The sequence below is a fragment of the Hylaeus anthracinus genome, unplaced genomic scaffold (assembly GCF_026225885.1).
Source record: "Hylaeus anthracinus isolate JK02 unplaced genomic scaffold, UHH_iyHylAnth1.0_haploid 0, whole genome shotgun sequence".
NCBI classification, from domain to species: domain Eukaryota; kingdom Metazoa; phylum Arthropoda; class Insecta; order Hymenoptera; family Colletidae; genus Hylaeus; species Hylaeus anthracinus.
The window spans coordinates 2,221,551-2,244,909 of NW_026533254.1; the positions used below are offsets into that span (position 1 = coordinate 2,221,551).

Consider the following 23,359-nt stretch of genomic DNA (forward strand, 5'->3'; position numbering starts at 1 on the left):
TTCTACTCTTTAGCTGGAAATCTGCAGAACTACTGTTCTGGCTGCATATTGCCTAACAATAAAGGACATAGGTTAACTGCATAGATTATTCACGCTACAGTGTAAGGCATAATATTCACATTCGTCATTTGGTCTGTCTAAGATGATGATAGCATCGTTGCTAGATGTGTATTTTGAAAGTAATAGTGTTCGTGAATATTACTCGTGATAATTGTTCCTTATTGAGCCGCTTCAACAGCACCGATCGCCATATTGCCGCTCGCTTAATTACTTTTCGCGGTAGTTCCCTGGAAGAGGATATCTACACAAAATTCATTAAGCAAATGCATATTAATAAGCGTAAGTATGATGTTGATGATCAATATTAACGTTTATTGTTCTTGAATTGAAACGATGGATTCGATAGAATAACAAAATGTGACTGAAAAAAGGAAAAATTAATTGCAATTATTGAATTTGAAACTCATAAATAAGTTTATTTTTACGAGTGAAAGCTTTATTGCATTCAAACTCGTTATATCCATGTATTCAATAAATGTATGTCTTTATTGTAATACAACAGACAAGAATTAGCGATTTCAATGAATGCAATTGCTAATTTTATATAAATAAAGTTGCAAGTTCTAATGCAAATAGAAAACTAAACATTTCTGTAAAAGTTGTATATTTTGACAACGAATGAAAATATTCCAGAATTATTTGTCCAGCAAATAGGTAACTGAAATCAATAACAAAAAATAGCGCTACCTCCTCAAGTAAAACAGACACTAATATCGTTTAATAGTAAATATAGCTAATGTTTCTGCAAGAGAAATAGTTTAAATTTTCCGTCAAATCATAAGAAGCAACAATATGGAATCCTGAGTTGTCAGTGAGGTTTTTCAGAGCAGGATCTCAACCATGTATTGTGACAATGTCGAATCCTTAATTGAAATAGGAATAACATGATTCGTAACCTTTGTAAAATTGGACTTTATCCACCTCAAACAATAAATGTATTCCTTAGCAAACCAATGACTCAACCTTTACTAATTATATTTAAGTTTCTAAAATCTCATGGTTCATCGTCGAAAGTCACATATTGTTTCTAATCTAGTATCAGGTACTACTGTACATACTTATTTATTAATTGTATCTAAGATTAAGTCTTGTGTGACACTGTAATGTGTACTGTTTCATTCAATTGTCATTTAATTGCTAATATGCTCAGTAAGGAGCATGTCGCTAATAACCCCGTAGCAAGTTTAATAGCCTAATAATAAAACAAACTAAACTAAACAACATTTTACCTACATTGGAGAAAGCTAATTAAAGTTATAAGAAAATCTCAAACAGAGAGATTTTCAATTTTAACTATATACCTGTGTTAGGGTTCTTGCAGAATTTTTGAGTGGTAGATCCTAAAATATTCCAATACCTGAGAATTCCCGTTACCTCGAAACAATCGCATTACTATAGCAGATAGAATTTCCCTCTTCAAACCAAGGAACTTATGAACCAACCCACGTAGACCATTCCAGCAGTACGCTTGTTTTCAAATATTCTAGATGGAACTCGCTACCCTTGATCGTCTACACAGACAAGCTTAGTCTCAACTGCAAAAAATCAGCTACATTCGAAGCGTCAACAACCACAGTTATACCTAAACTGCCAGCAAGTCAGCTGCTCCTGCGACTTTGAATAGATACGTATTTCAATTGTACAACTGCTCGCATGTGCTGGATTCGATTAAAACAACATAATTGTTTGTGACAATTTCCGAGCTGATGAGCAAGATTCTTTCGATGAACATAAATCCAAACATACACTTATTAAAACTGTTTTTAATTCTCCATAAATCGACTCATGAATCGGCTAAATAAACGTTTGTGATTTGTGCGATAGTAACGATAGCACTTGTTTAATTTCGAAGTTCGTCAAGTTACAAAATTCGTGAATTTTTAGTTAGAAAGTTTGAAGTACAAAAAATTATGTGTAAAGTTCAAGTGTGTATATCAGAAATAAAAATGCCCCTAGACTGCATCAAGGGTAAAACGCGTTCAAAGTACAAAAATAATCTTATGCTGTTCCCAAATTATTGAATTTCTCTCAAAGACGATTTTAAACGACGGTTCCTGTATTTATGTGAGAGTTAATAAAAATAAGTGGGGAAGGATTATCGAAAAGAAAAAGGACATGACAGCTCAGCTTATTTAACTTGTGAATTTTGCCATACTCAAGTACTTACAGAATGGACTAAATAAAGATGGCAGCTCATAACTCCGTTATCAGTGTCTTTAGGGAAAAATGTCAAAGTGACAAAAAGGATGGTTAAAAATTGGTTGCATTATATTTTTAAATAGAAATTCATATTTTTTGCATAGATTAAATCCTTTTGCGATATTTTAAATAATTGTCTTCAATGAAGAAGATGCCTAAACGATTCGTGGCAAAATTGTAAATACTTCGAACACCACTTCGGCATTAACGTTTGTTATCATAACAAAAATACCTTAATCAGAAGAAGAATACCTTAATCAGTAGAATGTTATGGAGAAGCGTTCGAGCATTTTCTTTAATAAAGACAATTATTGAATATCTCGTAAAGTAATCATTTTTTTACTACTTTATTAACACTTTTCTTATGTATTCAATCTAGGGGAAAAAAAAACGCAACTACCGAATGCATACGCACCATTACACTTATAACAAAAAGAAATACATACATATACGTGTCGAATTGAGTAACCTCCTCCTGTTCGAAGTCGGTTAGAAATATGGTTTTACGAATATAGGACTTTTTTAAACCAATTCATCTTCTCCCTTCGACATTTTTCTCCAGAGGCACTAATAACGGAGGTATGATTTGTCACACCCAGTATAAAAACGAGTTCAGGGATGAATTTATAACAGAGGTACCACGGATTAACCATTGCGCGCAGTTTGAAATGTGGTTTCATGCTATTCTTTAATAAAAAAAAGCAATTATTGAACAATCAGTTAGAACGTCGAATGTAATTGGTCACTTCTTAGGTTTGAAATCAAATGAATTCATGAGATATACCTATAATCATATAATATATCATTACCTATAATTTTCTTAACGAGATCGATTTAATTCAAATTAGAATTTCTACAATATTAAAGAAATGACTTTCACGAATGAAAAATTACGTAAATGTGCTACGTATAGACTCTAGATGATGATTTATTCGAAGTTAATCGAACAATTCACATTTGTAATAGTACGCTAGACGCATCGTTATTTTCATGAAATATCGACGCTTAACGTTTGAATTGTGTCGATAGTAGCGGAGATGTCAACAAGAACATCTTAACAACACAAATGACAATTTATTTGAACATGTTTGATACGACACGCGGTATTTAGATATGGACACTTATCAATTGGACCAATCCAATTGTTTACTAACGAGTGAACAGAACGTAATTTCTCAAGTGTTAGTTAGAAAACTGCTGTTACGAACAGTCTTATATTAAGATACTACGTTAAGCTATATTTTATTGTTAATAAGTTCATTGCTTAAATTTCAATGTTGTTTAGTGTTCATGTGATCGAATCATTTATACTCTACCAGATTATAAACAAATAGGGAATAAAGTGACGAAAATATAATACAATCATTTTTTAGGTGATCCTAATAATGTAATATACAAATAATATTTGTTTACTCCATTGTTCTACATTGTAGTTACGAAGAGTATCACTTTCCTAATTTCAAACAATTTACATAGTTAATACAATATCTACTGTGTGTTTATCTTTGAAGGATTTTTCTTTGAAGTTGACAAACAACTCCATGTTTAACGCGACTTTTCAATGAAATGATTAAACAGTCGCGATTAAATAATTTAAATTATATTATTAAACAATTTTTGTTCGCAATTTAATAATATCTGACAAATCAGACTGTTATTAATTTAAAGAGAGAAATAATATTCACTGTACTTAGTTGGGAGCCAAGGAGGGCAAATGAGGGTAACGGAAGAAACTTATTTTCTGCTAGCGTACAATGTCAATAATTGTTTCTACGGAGGATTTCTATGAAGGAGAAATAGTTATAGTTATTGACATTTCCTAAGTATCCAGACTTCGGGAACACTCTGTATATAAAGCACGGTTATGTATCCGCTAACAACTGTGATTTTATGTTTCCTTGTTTTATAGAATGGCGTATGCGAAGAGTCTAGTGGTTATCTTGTTCATATGCACCCTTCCGAATACTCTTTCTATTCAAAATGACGTCTTAGAAAGGAACACAAATGGACCAAGTGATATGAAATATCGTCTACCAAATAACACAGTACCGATGCATTACATCATTAAACTAATACCCGACATCGCCGGGACTTTCTCATTCGATGGTGAAATTAGTGCTGAGTTTAAAGTTCTCGAACCAACCGCGAGCGTGGCATTGCATTTAGAGGATTTAGCATTGAATGGAAGCGCGACACAATTAAAGCTCGAAAATGGTAATATACTTAAACCAGAGAATCATAGTTATGACAATAAAACAAACATTATGGTGATCCACTTTGGCAGTACATTGGAGATTGGCACGTACATTCTGAGGATGATATTCAGAGGAATTTTAAGGGATGACATGTATGGGTTTTACAGATGTTCGTATAAAGATCATCAAGGGAATAAAGTGTGAGTGTTAGTTATTTAATCGTCATATATTCTGATCAAATTAATATACAGGGTATTTCGCATGCAGTGGAATGGTTAAATATGTCTTGGTTAAATATATTAACGAAACCTCGGAGAACATTTTCGCATAAGGAAAATAAGGAACATAAGGAAAAAGTTGCTTCAAATCACCCCCAAACCACTCCTTTCAAGGACTTCCAACATTTTTGCGACACCCTGTATAATATATAAACCCTAATTTAATTTGATGCTCGACGTTGTATTGGGTTGTCCAGAAAGTTCGTGCCAATTTTTAAGAAACATTCAAAGACACGTTTGAATTTTTATATATATTTATTGAATTATATATGTACCATTTCGTTCCGTAATTTTTCCACCTTTTAAGGGGATGTCCACATGTTATTTGTTTTCAACCATTCCGATGTATTGAGACCTGTACCGCCTACTAAAAATCGGCATGGACTTTCCAGACAACCCAATAATTAATTACTGTGCTAGGAAATGATTTCAATTTAATTTGAAATAAATGAAAATATTCCTCTACCATTACCGTATCAGTACCAATGAACTAATAGAGTATTTTACGTTATGATAGAGTTATTTAAAATTCAATTCAGTTCATATGAAATCGCTTTTACACATAACAACAAGCACTAAATTAATTAAAATTTGTTGCGTAAAACGTTAATTTACATTACGCTTTACCGAAATGTAATAAGATAGTGTGAACTTCCAGGTGGATGGTTGCGACACAATTTGAGCCTATATCTGCGCGAAAAGCATTTCCATGTTGGGACGAGCCTGCTTTGAAAGCTAGTTTCGACATCTCGATAAAACATTACACGAATTATACTGCTCTGTCTAACATGCCCAGACGTGAACAATCACAGGTTGACGATGCCGACGGAAAGGTGTGGTCGCACTTTGCAACGACTCCTATTATGTCCACTTACCTGGTAGCATTCGTGGTCGCTGCTTACGAGAACATATCCAATGACGATGGCACCATTAACGCCTGGAGCAGAAAGGATTCGATCCCTTTTTTGAAATTCGCTCACGAAATTACTCAAAAAGCATCGGCTGAATTGGAACGGTACACCAACAGTACTGTTCGTGTGCCAAAAATGGACCATGTAGCTGTTCCTAAGCATAGTATGTCGGCTATGGAAAATTGGGGACTGATAATATATCCGTACGTACTCTGAATTGCAGCACTACTAATTATTATAAAAGAAATGAAAGTAATGATTTAACCAATCCAATGGTTATTTTTTGAATTTCAATGTTTGAAGTTGACCATGAATTGGTTTCCCCTAGAATTTTTTCTGAGCCCCAAATCCAGCAATTTTAGTTATTGATGAAACCATCCAATTTAAAATGTGCTTCATCACTGAATATAATTTTCATCGCAATATTATTATATTTGTCTCGGTTCTCCAGAACCCAATTGACGAATCATCAGCATTTAGCATAGTCTGTTGACTTAAGTTGTAACGTCAACTGAATTTTATAATCATTATAATTTAAGATTTTCGATCAAATTCACTGCAGAGATACTTTCATTCGCTGTAGTAATGTTTTCTATTGGTCAAACGGACAACGACATACACAACTCATTTGATCCACGACCGATCCAGTTTTCTCAAATTTCTGAATTAATTTTAAAATTGTTGTCCGATTTGTTGTACTTACTCGATCAAAAATTCAATGCTGAGAAGCTTACAGAAAGAAATGGCTCGCAATTTAAAATGTGCGCTCCTGTTGAGACACTGCTTATATTGCTAATTGTATAACGCTATTATCATAACTTCTATCAGTGTTAGCATGCTAAATTTAAACTAGACACAGCTTTCTATGTTATTTTTTCCAAAGACTTAATGTCTTCTTTGATCTAACTCACAGATATAATACTTCCCATATTAATGGATTGAGATTGAAGAGAAAATTACATCAATGTAGAAAAATTAAATAAAAACGTTAAAAATAAAAAAAGAAAGCAAATAATTGAAGAACCCAAAATAAGGTATTATTCTTGCCATTATTCGAGAAAGCATTTTAACGTGATCATTTGTATTGTTTTCAGAGAGAAAAATATTAAATACAACGAGAACACCGCGACGTACAGAAGGAAATGCGAGGTAGCAACGATAGTGATACATGAATTAACTCATCAATGGTTTGGAAACGTCGTAAGCCCAACCTGGTGGTCTCACGTTTGGCTGAACGAAGGTTTCTCTTCGTACTTCGAGTACTACATAATCGATAAGGTTATTTTTATTTATACCGTTTCGTTCACTGAAAACAATTCTACAATAAAAGTGTTATATTTAGATTTTTCAAAATACAAGAGCGATGGATCTTCTCACGGTGGATGTTGTTCACAAGTCTCTTTTTATGGACGATAAGTGGGACATCATGGCGATCGAATCCGATGTAAGAACAACAATGGATATCGAGTTGGCATTCTCCAGATCTGTTTACACTAAAGGTACAGTCATTAATGTGGTATGCACAGTAAATCGTTATAGATTTGCACAATGAACTTCGTTATCTCTGATATACAGGTTCTGTTCCAGAAGTAGTGTGCGAACCGGAAATGGGAGGTAGATGAGACGATTTTGAATCACAATTTTCTTTGCAAATATGTCGGATGATGCTTCGTTTTTAAATTATGAACGAAAAACCACCGACCAATCACAGCGTCCGAGAAGCGCGCGCTCAGCCGCGAAAGGCTCGCCTGATGGCTGGATCGAGCGTTCTGGCGCGATTGGTCGGTGATTTTTTGTTAATAATTCAAAAAACGAAGCACCGTCCGACATTTTTGCAAACGTAATTATGGTTCAGAATCGTCTCAGCTGCTCCCCGTTTCCGGTTCTTACACTAATTCTGGGACAACCTGTATAATACTCCATTTATAAGGATAAGTTAAATAAAACATAAACTATTCATTTTATCATGAATTTCTATTTGATCAACAACACAGTAATTACCATTGCTTAAAATTGTATTATGCCAACGAATTGTCCATGCTTCAAAATATTCCAGAAAGTCAGTTTTTAACTCGTTCAGCAAATTATATTTTATACTTTTGTAACCTACCTTACGTATAGTAAGGTTTAATTATTATCGATTGAGGTTGTTTAGGACCGACTTCAAAAAGTAATTCATTAGAATGGTTACATTAATACTGTAATTGAAATATAATATCGGATATACAGTTATTATTTCCAACACAATTATGCTATGGTTTAATTACAATCCAATTACATTGTATTTCAATTACGTTGCAGTTGAATTACATATATCAAACTTTTAAAATTTATAATTGTAATTTAATTAAAAAAGCTTATTTCTGTTCAAATATTATAGATTTACGAATATTTTCATATTCATCCCTGATAATTACTTCTTTCTGTTCGATATTTCCGCGTTGTTTTTTTTATCCTTTATAACCTCTTAATTTGATTATCTCATTATTCGTAATTCTGATTCAATTACATTCTAATTTAATTAAATGAGATCTCAAGATTACAAATTCCAATGTAATTGAATCACTATATGATTAAATTACTTTGTAATGATAGTTCATGGAGTAATTTCATTGTATTCTACACAACTCTAATTTGCATTGAATTCTTCTCTTTTGAATTGCAGTGTCTACTTCTCTAGTTTATCATTATATCAGTACAAAATATTACTATTTTTCAATGTAGCTCCTGCCATCGTAAACATGCTAGCAAATATCATTTCTCCAGAAGTCTTCCGGGCTGGTCTGGTCAAGTACTTGAACGAACAGTCAGTATCACTTTCAACTTGTAATTCATTTCTATTTTAATTTATATCAACTACGATTTGTATTCTTCAATGTTAAGACTTTATCACAACTAATTAGTAGCAAAGATACTGCACGACTTTTTAATTTTTCTTTTAATACACTCATTGAATTGGGTAAACAAAATTGTATCGAGACACGTCAAATGAGCCGCTTGATGTGAAAATAGTGTAAGTCTGATGCCTGAATAGTGACGCGGCTCTGTCGTTAACGTTACGTTGATGGCTGAAAACAAATAACATATATATGTACATCTCTTAAAAGGTAGAAAGGTTGTGGAACAAAATGGTACCCATATAATTCAATAAATATACATATAAATAAATGTATATTACAATTCAAATGTGCCTTTGAAGTTTTCTTAAAAATTGGCTCGAACTTTCTGGACAACCTAATACATCCCTAAAAAGGAGGAAAGGTTGTGGAACAAAATGTAACCTATGTACCTATGTAATTCAATAAATACAGAGTGTCTCAAAAATGTTGGAGTTCCTTGAAGGGGTGAAAGGTTCCTTGAGAGGTGATTTGAAACAATTTTCTCCTTAGGGAAAATGTTGTCCGAGGCTTCGTTAAAGAGATATCAACAGAAAAGATTCTAGACCAATCAGAGCACGGCCGTCTATCGCATAGCTACGCTACGCGAGCTCCATCGACATAGTCGCGCTGTGATTGGTTGGGGTTTTCTGTTAATATCTCTTTAACAAAACCTCTGACAACATTTTCACTAAGGAAAAAGTTGTTTCAAATCCCTCGAACGACCCCTTTCAATGAACTCCAACATTTTTGGGACACCCTGTATGTATCAAAATTCAAATATGCGTTTGAATTATTCTTAAAACTTGACACGAACTTTCTGGACAACCCAATAGTTGTTTTTAAAGTTCTAATGACCTATAGAAATTAATTTCTTTAAGGAAATTATTCCGAATGATCATTAATTTCATTTATGTATGCATAACGGTGAATGTTCCATAGATTATTATTAAATAAGAATACAGAACTTAATATTAAAAACACTTTTGTTTCTAACGTATAGATACATAGAACATTACAGTTTAACCATTCTTTACATTAACTTATTTGTAAAATGTAGTTGTGGATTCTTTCTTATTAATAGATCATCAAGCGCAAAAGATTAAATTCGAAGAACATTAATTGCGACGTGGTATGAACATTAGTGATCTAATACTTTAACAATAGCAACTCTTATGAAGAATGGGCATACTTTTGTTTACACTATCTGTGCGACAACTTGAAATCTACCATGATAATATCAGAAACATTGATTACACATCATCGATTGAAACCTAGAATCTATAATACCATTAAAATGGACTAAACCATTTTCACAATGAACGGCTCGATTACAAGAAATTCATTTTACTGTTTAACTTTGAAGCAACCTATACCGCGATAGACTAACATTATGTATTCTGTTATCAAGTGAATATGGCTCTGCCACTCCGGACTCGTTGTGGGCGGCGTTGCAAAGTACTCTAAACGAATCGGATGCCCCTCGCAGTGTGTTCAATGTGAAAGAGGTCATGGATACCTGGATCAAACAAAAGAGATACCCTCTGATAACGGTAGAGCGCAATTATTCTACCGGTGAAATAAAACTGACTCAAAAAGACATTGGGTTGATAGGTTCTCGAGAGAACGTTAAGGACATAGAACAGTTTAACAAAGGGGAACGGAGAAATGAATGGTGGGTACCCATCAATTATGCGACAGAGATTAATCTGGATTTTTCAAACACCAGGCCCACTCACTGGATCAAACCGCAAGAGAATTTAACTATCACTGAAGTTAATCTGGATGACTGGATCATTGTAAACAAACAACAAAGTGGTAATTATAGATATGACAATTAGACGACATCAGTTAGCGGCAGTGTACAATTAAATACCGAGCGTTTCGAACGAATGAACTAATTTTATTTTAAGTTCTATTAAAATCAATATCCATCGGGAAGCTTCCGTCTACTTTGGTATATGTGAAAAATTCGACGATAAGTACATAGCAAATGGTGCTCAACAGCGATTTCGATGATTGTGAAATATGTTATCAAATTCAATATTCTGAACAACTTTCTCCTATACATGTTATCGACGGCGACGCTGAGATATTCATAAGAAACTTTCGATAGAATAATATAGATAATTCAGAAATAATTATTTGGGAAACCTCTCCCTCACCTATTTTTGGATCATACCCAAGGAAGGAAAATGGGAAGAATCCCAATATTCTGGGCCTAGAATCCCAAGCGAGACCCTCTGTATCGATTTCAAGAACCGCATGGTGTTTACTGCATCAATGGGACCGCCCGGGGTCGAATCGAGTATTTACCTTAAAAATTAGCAAAATTTGAAGCGTTATAGCTTGAAAACTAATAAACATCAGGTAAATACATTAAAGCTTAATGAATTCATCTTGAAAAGTACTATCACATGGTATAAAAAAAAAATATATATATATATATAGTTCCATTTGAAAAACGAAACTTGACCATCATATCTCGTTAAATAACAAAGTTAACAAAAATTCCTTCTCGCTGAAACATGCGCTCCATTTTACCATGCAATTTCCATATTTGAAATTTTGTATTCGGCCGATAGTTTCGGAGTTAAAGCTCTGTATCACTTAGGCTGGGACACCCTGTATATTTTGATAAAAATGGGGGTCCGGTGGCTTGTCTGTAGTCAGGGGTTTGGTGGGCGAGCCCCCAATTACGCGCGTTGCAGCGCACCACGCAGTTATGTAAGTTTTTTCTCTGGAATTGGAGAGGCACTTAATTGGATGTCGCGTATACGACGACACGTTTACTCACACGCATTTTCATTATTGGCTGAATTTGTCACATCTATAAAGCTACCGCGTGACGAGAGAGATAAATTAAGAGAGCAATAGTAACCACACTGGTATAGATGTATGTTGGAAAAATTAAAGCGTTCGAGACGTACATATAAGATACACATTGTATTCAGCGGACAATATAGTGAGACTACGATTATACATTCTATACAGCGTGACTGCACTAAGGAAGGCAGCTTCTCGGAAGACAAAGGCGGATCGTACGGCGAAATCCGCTTGCCTTTGTCTGCTTCAGTTTGCTGGTGCCTCGCTAAGCCCCCAATTTTTATCAAAATGGACATTGATCAGTGCATATTTGATAGTCAAAAGATAGGATAATAGAAAAACAACAGTCTGATACACGACCATAGACGTGCCTAAATAGACAGAATTCAATATTGAATCACATATGTGATATTATCGAAAGCTTGTTATGAATATCTGGAAAATTAAGCGTCTCCGGTGGTAGCATGTGTAGGAAACAGTTGTTCTGAATAATGAATCTGATAAGATATTTCAAAACCTCCGAACGCGGTGATGAGTAGAGTACCCTTTTCTGTATAATTACCGATTCGAAAATTGATGAAGAGGAGGTGACAAGTTCGAATGCTTTTTAACATTCATTCATTTATTGATGTATAGGAGTATTAAAAATACAAGTGTTGCTGTTGCAATGTCTTTATTTGTAACAGTAATTCAAATACAAAGTTAAGCAGCGTTTTCGTTGCGAAATGAACCTTTTTATATAATTTTGTTTAATAAATCCTGCAAGTTAAATAAATCTCATCGAATCAGAAAGATTTAAATATGAAATACAAAGTGACCTAAGTAGGCCACAGTGAAATAAAGTAACAAAAATAACGGTAGGCGCATCGATTGTTCTTAGGTTACTATCGAGTGAATTATGACGAAACCAATTGGAGGAGGATCGGTAATTACCTTAGATCGGAGAACTTTACGAAGATCCACGTGCTAAATCGCGCACAAATCATTAATGACGCTGTGTGGTTAATGCACATCGAACGCCTCAGTCCTGAGATATTCTTGGAAATCGTCGGTTATTTATCTCAAGAAACGGATTACATACCATGGCGACCTGCGTTTCAGTTTTTAAGGGATATGAGTCTACTTCTAGATTCTCCATTCGCTGGGCCAATTAAGGTAAGTCCCTTAAGGTAGTTGTTCCATGAATTTATTTAATGGAGGAGATTAATAAAACCTCACTTGATCGTTCTTTGATCCAATGGGAATCTATGATCCTATTTCGATTTAAATTGACCATCCAAGTTTCATGAAAAACGATGTCAAAATTTTGTAATTTTAACGCAGACCCTTCTGGAACATGCAGACTTCAACGTGAATATTTTCAATCTTAATCAAAATGCAATTTAGGAGCTTGCTGAGAATTTGACATGTTATAAAAACTGGTATTACAAAACATTGAAAAAAAGAACAATTATTGACCCCGCTGTTACTGAGATATAATTCATTAAAATCTGAAACAGAACGTAGAAGAATTGGGTGACAACAGTCAGCATTATTGCCACAATCATTTCTCGAGTATTGCGAATATATACAGGGTATCCCAAAAATGTTGGAGGTCCTTGAAAGGGGTGGTTCGGGGGTGATTTGAAACAACTTTTTCCTTACCGAAAATGTTGTCCGAGGCTTCGTTAAGGAGATATTAACAAAAAAACTCCGACCAATCCAACTACCCCTTTCAAGGACCTCCAACATTTCTGGGACACTCTATATGTAGATATACGTATTGATTTATAATGGACGTGTGCGAAAGCAGTAAGACTCTACTTTTATAAAAATGTCTACTTATACTTTTGAACGTGACTATTTCGAAACAACTACCCTAAAGAGTACTCTTTTATAGTGGGTCAAAGATAGATTTTCTTTATATTCTTATTACTTAGGGTCTTCAAAACGTGTCTGTTGAATTATATTAAAGAAATTTCAAAATTGCCAAAGTTATAATCATTTATTTCACGTGTTTGTTAGGCAGAGGAAACATTGAGGAGATAATCTTTTATTTTTAGCCAAAAGATAGATTTCTTTTTGCTTAAGGCCTTAAAAACATTCATACTTAATTATACTAAACAAAGTTTAAAACTGCCAATGTTATAACCGTTTATACCACAGACCGTCTCGCTAGACTGATCGACCTCGAAACCCTGTTTTTGAAACATGTTAACGCGATACCTCAAAAACTGCATACGGATCGAGTTCAAATTATGCATACGTATAAAACACAAATCTGACTATGGCGTTAACTAAAGTAATTTCGACATCATAAAGGTTATTATATTTTCGAGTCGCTAAAGTCACGAATTCTGCGCAAAAATTCAAGATTTTAAGTTTAAAGCGCCACCATTTTGTGAATTTTCTTTTAATACATTTTTCTCGAAGTTCATGCTATAACCACGTTAACAACGAATAATAGAAAATAATTTTTCATTATTTCGGACCACTAGGACGGACGAAATTTTACGTAACATCGAAACAAATTGAGCAGGACAATTGTAAATTTAACAAAATTTTGTACATACATATATAAATAAACATACGATATTTCAAAAGTCTATGTCAAATACACTACCGGACAAGCAAACCGGAACGATTGTTCAAATGCTCATAACTATGAGAGTTTTCAACCTATTTCGGTGAAACTTCCAGAGGTATAGTCTTCAAGTGTCTTCTGGATGTGTGCAAAGTTGCATTGACGAGGGTTGATGTGAAGGGGTTAATTCATCCCCCTAAAGGGGAGGGTGTAAAAAAACGCCTCTTTGAAACAGGCCAGGGATGACGGAAGGGGTTGAAAAATTCAAAAAAACCTTTGCGGCGACTCTCCTTGATGCCCTCGACAAAATGCACCCCTTGAAATCCCTCTCGGACAAACCCAACCCCCACAACCTTCCACCCCAGTAAGTGGGCCGGACGAAGTCGGCCTGCAGAAGCGCCTGGCGGGTAGGCAATCTGCAATTCTCCCGCTTTCCCTGCTTAGGCGTTTCTCACACGATCGTACCGCGCTTCTACTGCCCAAGCGGTAGATCGATTATCGACCGCGAGAGCCACGAAACGATCGCGGTACGATCGTGTGAGAAACGCCTAAGCAGGGAAAGCGGGAGAATTGCAGATTGCCTACCCGCCAGGCGCTTCTGCAGGCCGACTTCGTCCGGCCCACTTACTGGGGTGGAAGGTTGTGGGGGGTGGGTTTGTCCGAGAGGGATTTCAAGGGGTGCATTTTGTCGAGGGCATCAAGGAGAGTCGCCGCAAAGGTTTTTTTGAATTTTTCAACCCCTTCCGTCATCCCTGGCCTGTTTCAAAGAGGCGTTTTTTTACACCCTCCCCTTTAGGGGGGTGAATTAACCCCTTCACATCAACCCTCGTCAATGCAACTTTGCACACATCCAGAAGACACTTGAAGACTATACCTCTGGAAGTTTCACCGAAATAGGTTGAAAACTCTCATAGTTATGAGCATTTGAAAAATCGTTCCGGTTTGCTTGTCCGGTAGTGTATTTTAGCTACAAAAAATTTATGAAGATTGCCTCGAAACTGGTCAGAAAAAGAACGCCCTTAAGTATTTTGCGAGTTCTGTACGCGAGTAAATTATCTTGATTTATTTTCAGGCTTATGTGTTGAATATTATGAACAAGTTAATCGAAAAGGTAGGTTTCGAAGAACACGAGGATGACGAACCACTCACAATATTAATCAGAATTAATATTCTTAAATGGGCCTGTACCTTTGGTCACGTTGAATGCAAAGAAGCTGCTACTACCAAATTTATGGAATTTTTCAATAGCTCGTTTGAAGCTAGGTAATATTTATAATTTCTAACATTCGATGGACAAATTTACGAGCGTATTGTGTTATAGTACTGTTAAAGAGTTGTCCAAAAGGGGCTGTAGAATTTTGTTTTATATAATCAAACATAAACGATATGGAATATTTTCGGTTATTCTATATTAAATAAAAGTATACGTGATTAGAATTGAAATTGTCCACAACGATAGAAATATTTTGTCAGTAAAGAGCAAAACTCTGAGCCCTCCCTTATGCACGTCCATCCATACATTTTTGAACGTCTGTATCGAGAATCTCAAACGATTGTGAATTGATGTTATTAAACTATGTGGTCTGCATATTAAATATGATATTTATTGTTTCTATACGTTGGTTACTATGTAAAAAGCATGCTGAATGTTAAGAATCATCTAAAAGAGTAAAAAGCTCAACTTTCGATTTGACAGAAATATTTCTCTCTATTTTCTGAGTATATGTAGAGATAATATTTATTATACATAAATAAAATAGAAAGATATTTTTGAGTTTGTTTTGGTATTTCCTTCTGCATTGTGACTTTGTTCAATTATTTATAAGGAGCTTTAATGCATATTAATGATTAATGGTCTAAGTGTTTGAACTTTAAAAGACGCTAACCTTGGCATTTTTATACATTATTCCCTTTATTCTTATTATATCACCAAACAAATTGACTCAAGATCTCAAAGTTGATTACAGGAACTATCCAATTATAAACAGAACATATTTCTATAAATATTCATCTGCTAATAAATTATTGCTTAATTTTCTTTTCCCATTACCCATTGATTCTATTTTCCATTTATTCGATGGCTTAACATCACTTTTTAAGATAGATCTTCCGAATATTGTTGAAAAATAATACATCTGCCTATTTTCACTTTAAATTCACCAGAAATTAATCATTTTAAATTGGCAACGTTGCTGCCGCAATTCCTTATCCCAAAATTAGACATTCCATATTCTGTTAAACCTAACTGTATATATGTTTCTAAGTACGAGTATTATCGTTATGTAATAAATCAAATCGTTCGATATTTAATAAAATCTAGATTTTCATGTAGTCACGCATGTTACAGGACACTTATGAATAGGAACGTACATACTTTTTTTTAAATTATTTTATTTAAGCTCACATCAACTACGAGGTTATTAGTGGCCACGTCAATGATTACAATTTAATTATAATTTATTTAACATGTTATATTTCATTAATGTCTCGACTAATTTGAGAAATTCCTTTCTGTTGTTACGGATTCTCTGCATACTATTTGAAACTTTAAACTCTATTTGATCGCGTTGTATTCCCTGACGGAAATGTACATATTTCTTTTTTTTCCTGGCATATTTAACGCCGCATCAACATTTGCTTATTAGCAACTGTCTTTTATGTGGTTATCTTTATCGTTGGTCCAAATATGTGCATCTTTAAGTAGCTGGATTATTTTATACAAGTTTTCTTCTATGCTTCATGCTTCCTTTAAACTTGATACAGTTTAGAATATAATGGCTCAATTTAAAACTATTTAATCTGTTTCAATTGTTTGATTCAGAATTTCACCAAACTTGAAGTCATGGGTGTTCTCCAACGGCATGAAATTGGTAAATGAATCCATCTGGAACAAAATGTTTGAGATGTATCTAAACAATCAGACAATAGCCGCATTGCGTTTTCTAAGTGGCTCGGAAAATCCAGTTCTTATGAGAAAATACTTAAACGCGTCGATATCGAATGACCTGGGAATACCAAAGAAACACCAGGTGGCGATGATCAGATACGCATTGGATAATCTTAATCATCTGGACTTGGTGCTTGACTTCGTTACCGAACATTGGAGTGAAATAACTGAACGGTGATATACTATCGTCCTTATTTAATGGATCCATATTAAATGGAACGGGATTTCATAATTGTTTCAGCGCACGGAGAGCACGCAAACTAGTGGTTTAGTTGAAAAGTTAATTGTAGTTCACTTTCTTGCATTCCTTCAGTATGAAATGGAAATTAATGGAGACGTCTCATTAATTAAGATGAACTAAATAATCTGTTGGCATATTGATAAAGATATAATTACAAATATAAAAATTGGTATCTGTTATATGTATTTCATGGAATTTTATGTAACCATTCGTTTCCATCTACTAGTAGAATTATGAGATGCATATAATTTGTTGAAAGTCTATTGTTGTTGAATTCCTTGCGTCTCCTCAACGATATTAAGAAAACACTAAAATAATCGTTGTGCATTGTAAACAAAAGAACTCCAAAGCATTAATAGTATTGTCTAGTGTGCTATAAAAGAAACTAATTTTTAACATTTTTCTTGACAAATCCAGTTTTAACAATGCCTTTCAATTTAAACTAACTTTTATCATGTCGTGTTAACTAGCACAGAACAAAATTATATTGTTGATTTCCATGAAAAATTGTATAACGATTACTAATACAAATAAAGCTCGTAGTTATTTCATAAATAATCTACGCACTTCCTGATAGTATTGTATTCAGTAATACTTATTTTAGTATTGCTCGTGTTTTAATTTATCACTAATGTAAAAATTGAGTGATTTTTTAAATATTTATTTATTCTGCTTTTGAGTTTCTGACTTTTGTACCGTAGATACTATAAATATTAAAAGCGAAGGGTCAGAAAAAATGATATTACATTATATAGAAACAAGATTTTTGCGATAAATTCGTATTTATATGTTAATTAAATGACGTCTTAGATCGGTGCCTGTTTGCCTTTTGTCCAGAAGCTGTAATCATAATGATTGGAATTTGCTTCTAAAATTTGACTAGCTATTTCAATAACATCCTGTCTAATATAATATTAATACTAATCTGCATTTCTTATATCTTTTAGATCGAAAAATATTCTTGAAGAGATCTACCCCATTTTTTATGTATCTAATACAGAAGAGCAGGTTGAAAAGGTAAACAATCTTTATATTTTCGTCCTACTCCAAACACTATGTACTGCTACAGTTTCACACGATGCTTCTTCTTATTTATTAGGTAAAAGAGTTATGTAAAGCTGTCGATGGTGAAATAAAATGCAGTTCCATGGGAATTTGGGAGCAAAAACTAAGAACCATCAGAGCACAGGATTCTATAATACAGAAATGGTCAAAGCTTTTATGAACAGTGAAATTTTTTAATATTTGCAGTACCATATTATTATACATATGTGATGTGTACATATTACTAAGTACATGATAAACGATATATTTAATATAATTTTCATCAAAATGCGTATCATAATATTTGATCGCACCATGTGTGCAAAATGTAGTGACATAAAAATACTCTAATTTCTAATTTGTCTATCGTTCCTTCTGAACGTCTTATTAAGACAATGGACGAGAAATTCCTTGTACTTACAATTAGTAATGTGCGATATAAAAGACTATTTTGAGAGTGATATACTGTAAACGTTGTTTTTAATGGTTTCGTCGTAATTTAGATTTAAAAAATGCAAGCAATTCTAATTTAAATTGGAACGATAAAGACAAATAAGCCAGCTTGCAATCGCAATCGGAAGACAAACCAAAACAAGAACAAAGAAGAATGTAACATACATCGAATAAAAAAGCAAACAAATTGATGCCGCATTAGTATCTCTTCTCATGTATACGTTTCCTTTTATTTTTCAGACTTGTTTGTAGATTTTGATTAGGATAATCGAAGGCCATACGTTTGATATCGAACTACTCTCACACTATTACACATAGTCAAAAAATCTATCAAACCTTTTGTCTATAAAATAAACTTTAAAAAACTTTATTCGACAATATACATACTTATAGTATAGAATTCAACAGTCTCCTTAAATGCAACGATCAAACTTTTTTTATTATTACCGTTTTTGTTGTAACACTGTTACCATCATATTCCTGACATTTTTCTGATTAAAATGAGACCAAACACGACGTAATTCGCAACATATTTACTACATATTGCCTCACCGAAATAATCTCGATGTTGGTCGCCATTTTCGCATGTCGCTCCGTCCTCTTCTTCATTCGCTGTCCTTCTCTACACTCGAAGTTCGTTGACAAAACATTAGAAGATACAGTATCGACTGAAGGAGGCATGCAAAATCGGAGACCCAAAACATTGTACTCGAGGTTTTTTATTTGTTTACACTTGACACGCGTCGAGCGTCGAACGTAGAAAAGGACAGATAGTGAAAGAGAAAGAGGTCCGAGATATAAAAAAAAAAACTCGACAGAAGCGTATCAATCGGCGAAGATCATATTAAACCGGTGGTCGGGGCTACTCTGGCGAAACTACGGGCAACAGAAATAAGAATGGGCTGGCAGCGAGGGGGATGGGTATCTGAGAGACACAACGTGTCCCAGCCTAAGTAATACAGAGCTCTAACTCCGAAACTATCGGCCGAATACAAAATTTCAAATATGGAAATTGCATGGTAAAATGGAGCGCATGTTTCAGCGAGAAGGAATTTTTGTTAACTTTGTTATTTAACGAGATATGATGGTCAAGTTTCGTTTTTCAAATGGAACTATATCTTTTTTTTATAGACCATGCGATAGTACTTTTCAAGACGAATTCATTGAGCTTTAATGTATTTACCCGATTTTTATTAGTTTTCAAGATAGAACGCTTCAAAGTTTGCTAATTTTCAAGGAAAAAACTCGATTCGACCCCGGGCGAATTGCCCATTGATGCAGTAAGCACCATGCGTACCATGGTATAAAAAAAAATATATAGTTCCATTTGAAAAACGAAACTTGATCATCATATCACGTTAAATAACAAAGTTAAGAAGAATTTCTTAGCGCTGAAACATGAGCCCCATTTTACCATGCAATTTTTATATTTGAAATTTTGCATTCGGCCGTTAGTTTTGGAGTTAGAGCTCTGTATCACTTATGTGTTTTAAATATGGTTATAAATTATAATCAGAATGTTGATAAATGTATAGCAAGTTATATTCGGGATTTACGTATATTTATAAGGTAACGAAAACACATTATGGTTTCAAAACCATGAGAATTCATTTCGCTCTCTTGGAAAAGGTGTTTCGAGTTCAAAGTCAGATTGAAGTCCCCGTTTAATCTTCTCCCAATTAGGATATTGCTCCTGTTACGAGCCGGAGGGGGCGGCTGCGTAGCCGGGGTTCTTCTATTGGAACATGGTTTTGTTAATGGCATGACCAGTGTTGTTAGGTAACACTGGGTGCCTTGAGGAAGTAGACGCGGAGACGAATGTATGGCTAACGTAGGGAGCTCTAGGAGGTTGGTTATCGAGGACGAACCCACGTATGGCTAACGTGGAGAGCCGCAGGAAATGTTAGTATTAGGCCTCGTAACAGTTTTTGATGTACCTCGAGCGGAAAAGGTACACCTTAGTGGGTACTGGACTGGGTATAATAATTGATCAACATTAATTAAAAATGATTATATATATTCTGATATGCACCGGGACTTACAATTGTTATGAGAGTAATTGTCGCGGGGTACTAATGGTAATAAGCTAAGTTGTTACAAATATGAACTGAGTTTAAAGTGTAGTTTCGATTCCGCGAAGCTAGAATCTAATCCTTCTCGGTTTTGCACGAACGCGAGCAAACGGGTTGACTTGAACCCGTTCTCACTAAGTTTTCTCGCGTAGACAATTCGTAAGAGCACGCACAGACGTGTACAGAACCCTTTCTAGACTTTGACTAGACCCGATATGCCTTCGTCGTCACCTTTTTTATACCCAAAAATCATAGGCCAAGGGGTGGCGGGGAAATACATTGCATCGAATTCCTATGCCTACGCGAAGAACACCGGGTGCGCACATCCGACTTCAAATAAGGAAATTTAGAACGGGAACGTAACACTCCAAATATTTCCTCCTCCATCTTCTTTATCACTGTGTCTACTTGTCTTCTCGTTCTTTGTCCTAATGTTCCTTTCTTTAAAAGAAACCAGTAGTCTATTATCAGACAAAAGACATTTTCTTACGTATCATTAAAGTTTATTTGAAGTTCAGAACTCGTGTATGCTTATTTTGATGATAATACGTCGTATTGCTTTGTAGACGACCGACTTCGAAAAAGTATTAAAACTGCACTAAACAGTATGAAATTATTTCTCGTTGTAACGGGTTTTTCAAAATGTAACAGGTTTTTCATCGATTTTATCGATTTCAGGCCAAACATACGTAAAATAGTGCGTTTCTTACGATAAAAACTGACATAAAGTGGTAAAAAATGAAATATGACCAAATGTTTTTTATGGGACCAAGTGGCTGTGATGCTCTACAAGATGCAAGAGGTTTCATTCCGATTGGTCAAGCCATCTCGGCGTAATCGGTGAAAATACCTAATGACAATTACGGTTTTATGCACACAAAAAAAAACGGATAAACAATGAGAAATCACAAAATGTTTTGTTTACGAGATCAACTGCAAGAAATATTCTACAAGATGTAAGAGGTTTCACTCGGATTGGCCAAGCCATCTCGACGTAATCGGCAAACATACCTCAACATTACGGTTTTTTGCACACACAAAAATGGGTAAAAAAATGACAAATTGCAAAGTGCCATGATATCGGGACCACCGAGGAGACATGCTCTAGAAGATGCAACAGGTTTCATTCCGATTGGCCAGGCCATTTTCGAAGTCGGTTAAAAATCCAAAGTTATGCATTATCACTCAATTTGATGCTATCTTCAGCGCGAATACGCTCTAAAACAGAGGAAAGTATCTAAAGTAAATTCCATAAACAAAGTCATATTTAGATTAGATTCACTCACGTTTTTCTTCGTCAATTCTATTATTGTCTCACGTTGTCTACGCATTATTAGCATACGCGCATAGTACATATTTTCCCACGTTTTATAAGTACAATGTGTCGCGTAGCACAGTACATAGGTCAATGCCAGATTAGTAAATCTAGAGAGACATGCCAAAACAATGATGGTTTTCCATCGATCGCGGTGAAATTGACGGGAAGCAACATTATAAAGAAATTCTAAATCGATTTATGAATATCGTATCAAGTCTATGTTAATGTAGAATCTGATAAAAGTATTGATACTTGAAGATTTACTTGAATTATCAATGATGCTACTGTCACACGATTGTGAAGAAAAATTGATGGGTTAAGCTAACAATAATGATCCTAAAATTCCTGAGCAGACGGGTAAAGAGGGGAGGGTGGAAGGTGGGATTAGGAGTTCTCGAAACGAAACAGCGGAAATGTTTTCTTAATTCTAGTATGTTGTGGAAGGCAAACTGTTGAGTATCCTATCAATACTGTTATGTAGAAGGCAAAATTTGAAAGTATCACACTTCTGACACCACTTATAGTCTCTTCTGTGTTTAACCCTTTAATCATTGGATGCGTGGAACAAATACAGATTTACTCCAAAATCTCCACGCGCGACATCACACGTAACACTACCCACTGCTGGTTGGGTTTAAGAAAATGGGGTATTCTCCGATTGAACTGATTTTTTTTATCATAGATAGCCCTTGACCTGGCGATTACAATGGTGGTCATCTTGACCCTTAACTCTCACTCTTCCTCTCCACAGGGGTCAAAAACTAAAATGGTTCAAAGTGTTTTTTTCACCGATCTCGGTGAGTACGCCTTTTCCAATTTTTTTTTTTTTTTACGTAGAGAAACATTATAGTAACAGGCCCGAAATCTACTATCTGAGTAGGTTTGAGGTAGATTTGGATGGGAGCGGCAATATCGAATAACTTTAATGTACATACTGTCTACATGCTTTCCTGACAGCAGTGCAGTTCATCGCAGTGAATCCATGCCATGCTGTTTTAACAAACCCCTGGTTTGTGTCAAAAACTGATGTTCTTCAACGGAAAAAGAAATAGTTGGAAGTGATGTATTTACCGGGATCGGTGCAAAAAAGAAACACTTTTTGGATCATTTCAGTTTTTGACCCTTGAGGGGAAGTTGAAGAGTTGAGGTTCAAGATGAGCACCATTGTAATCACCAGGTTAAGGGCTACCTATGATTAAAAAAATCAGTCTGATCGAAGGGTACCCCATTTTCTTAAACTCAACCAATGTTACAATTGTAAACTGTGATTATCATGTAGAATCATTGTGATAATTACAAATTACCAATGAATCAGAGATGGGTATAATTTTATTCGAATGATAAGTAACGAATTAACATATAATGAGTGCACGATA

At 34.7% G+C, this 23,359-nt stretch overlaps 1 protein-coding gene across 7 annotated transcripts; it reads left to right on the forward strand.

Moving 5' to 3' along the window:
• The first annotated feature begins 211 nt into the window (after positions 1–211).
• On the forward strand, positions 212–18,429 carry LOC128889974 (aminopeptidase N-like). 7 transcript variants are annotated; one of them, XM_054148108.1, is made up of 12 exons: positions 212–339; positions 4,169–4,654; positions 5,391–5,846; positions 6,738–6,921; positions 6,986–7,142; positions 8,368–8,449; positions 9,931–10,337; positions 12,226–12,500; positions 14,981–15,171; positions 16,730–17,029; positions 18,044–18,113; positions 18,196–18,429. In XM_054148108.1, the coding sequence occupies exons 2-12, from the start codon at positions 4,170–4,172 to the stop codon at positions 18,319–18,321; spliced, it is 2,733 nt and encodes a 910-aa protein (XP_054004083.1). In that variant the 5' UTR covers positions 212–339; position 4,169; the 3' UTR covers positions 18,322–18,429. The 7 variants fall into 7 exon arrangements, with proteins under 7 accessions (XP_054004083.1, XP_054004577.1, XP_054004253.1 ...); XM_054148278.1 differs by lacking the exon at positions 212–339 and adding an exon at positions 1,863–1,911; XM_054148193.1 differs by lacking the exon at positions 212–339 and adding an exon at positions 1,970–2,219.
• The last annotated feature ends 4,930 nt before the right edge of the window (positions 18,430–23,359 follow it).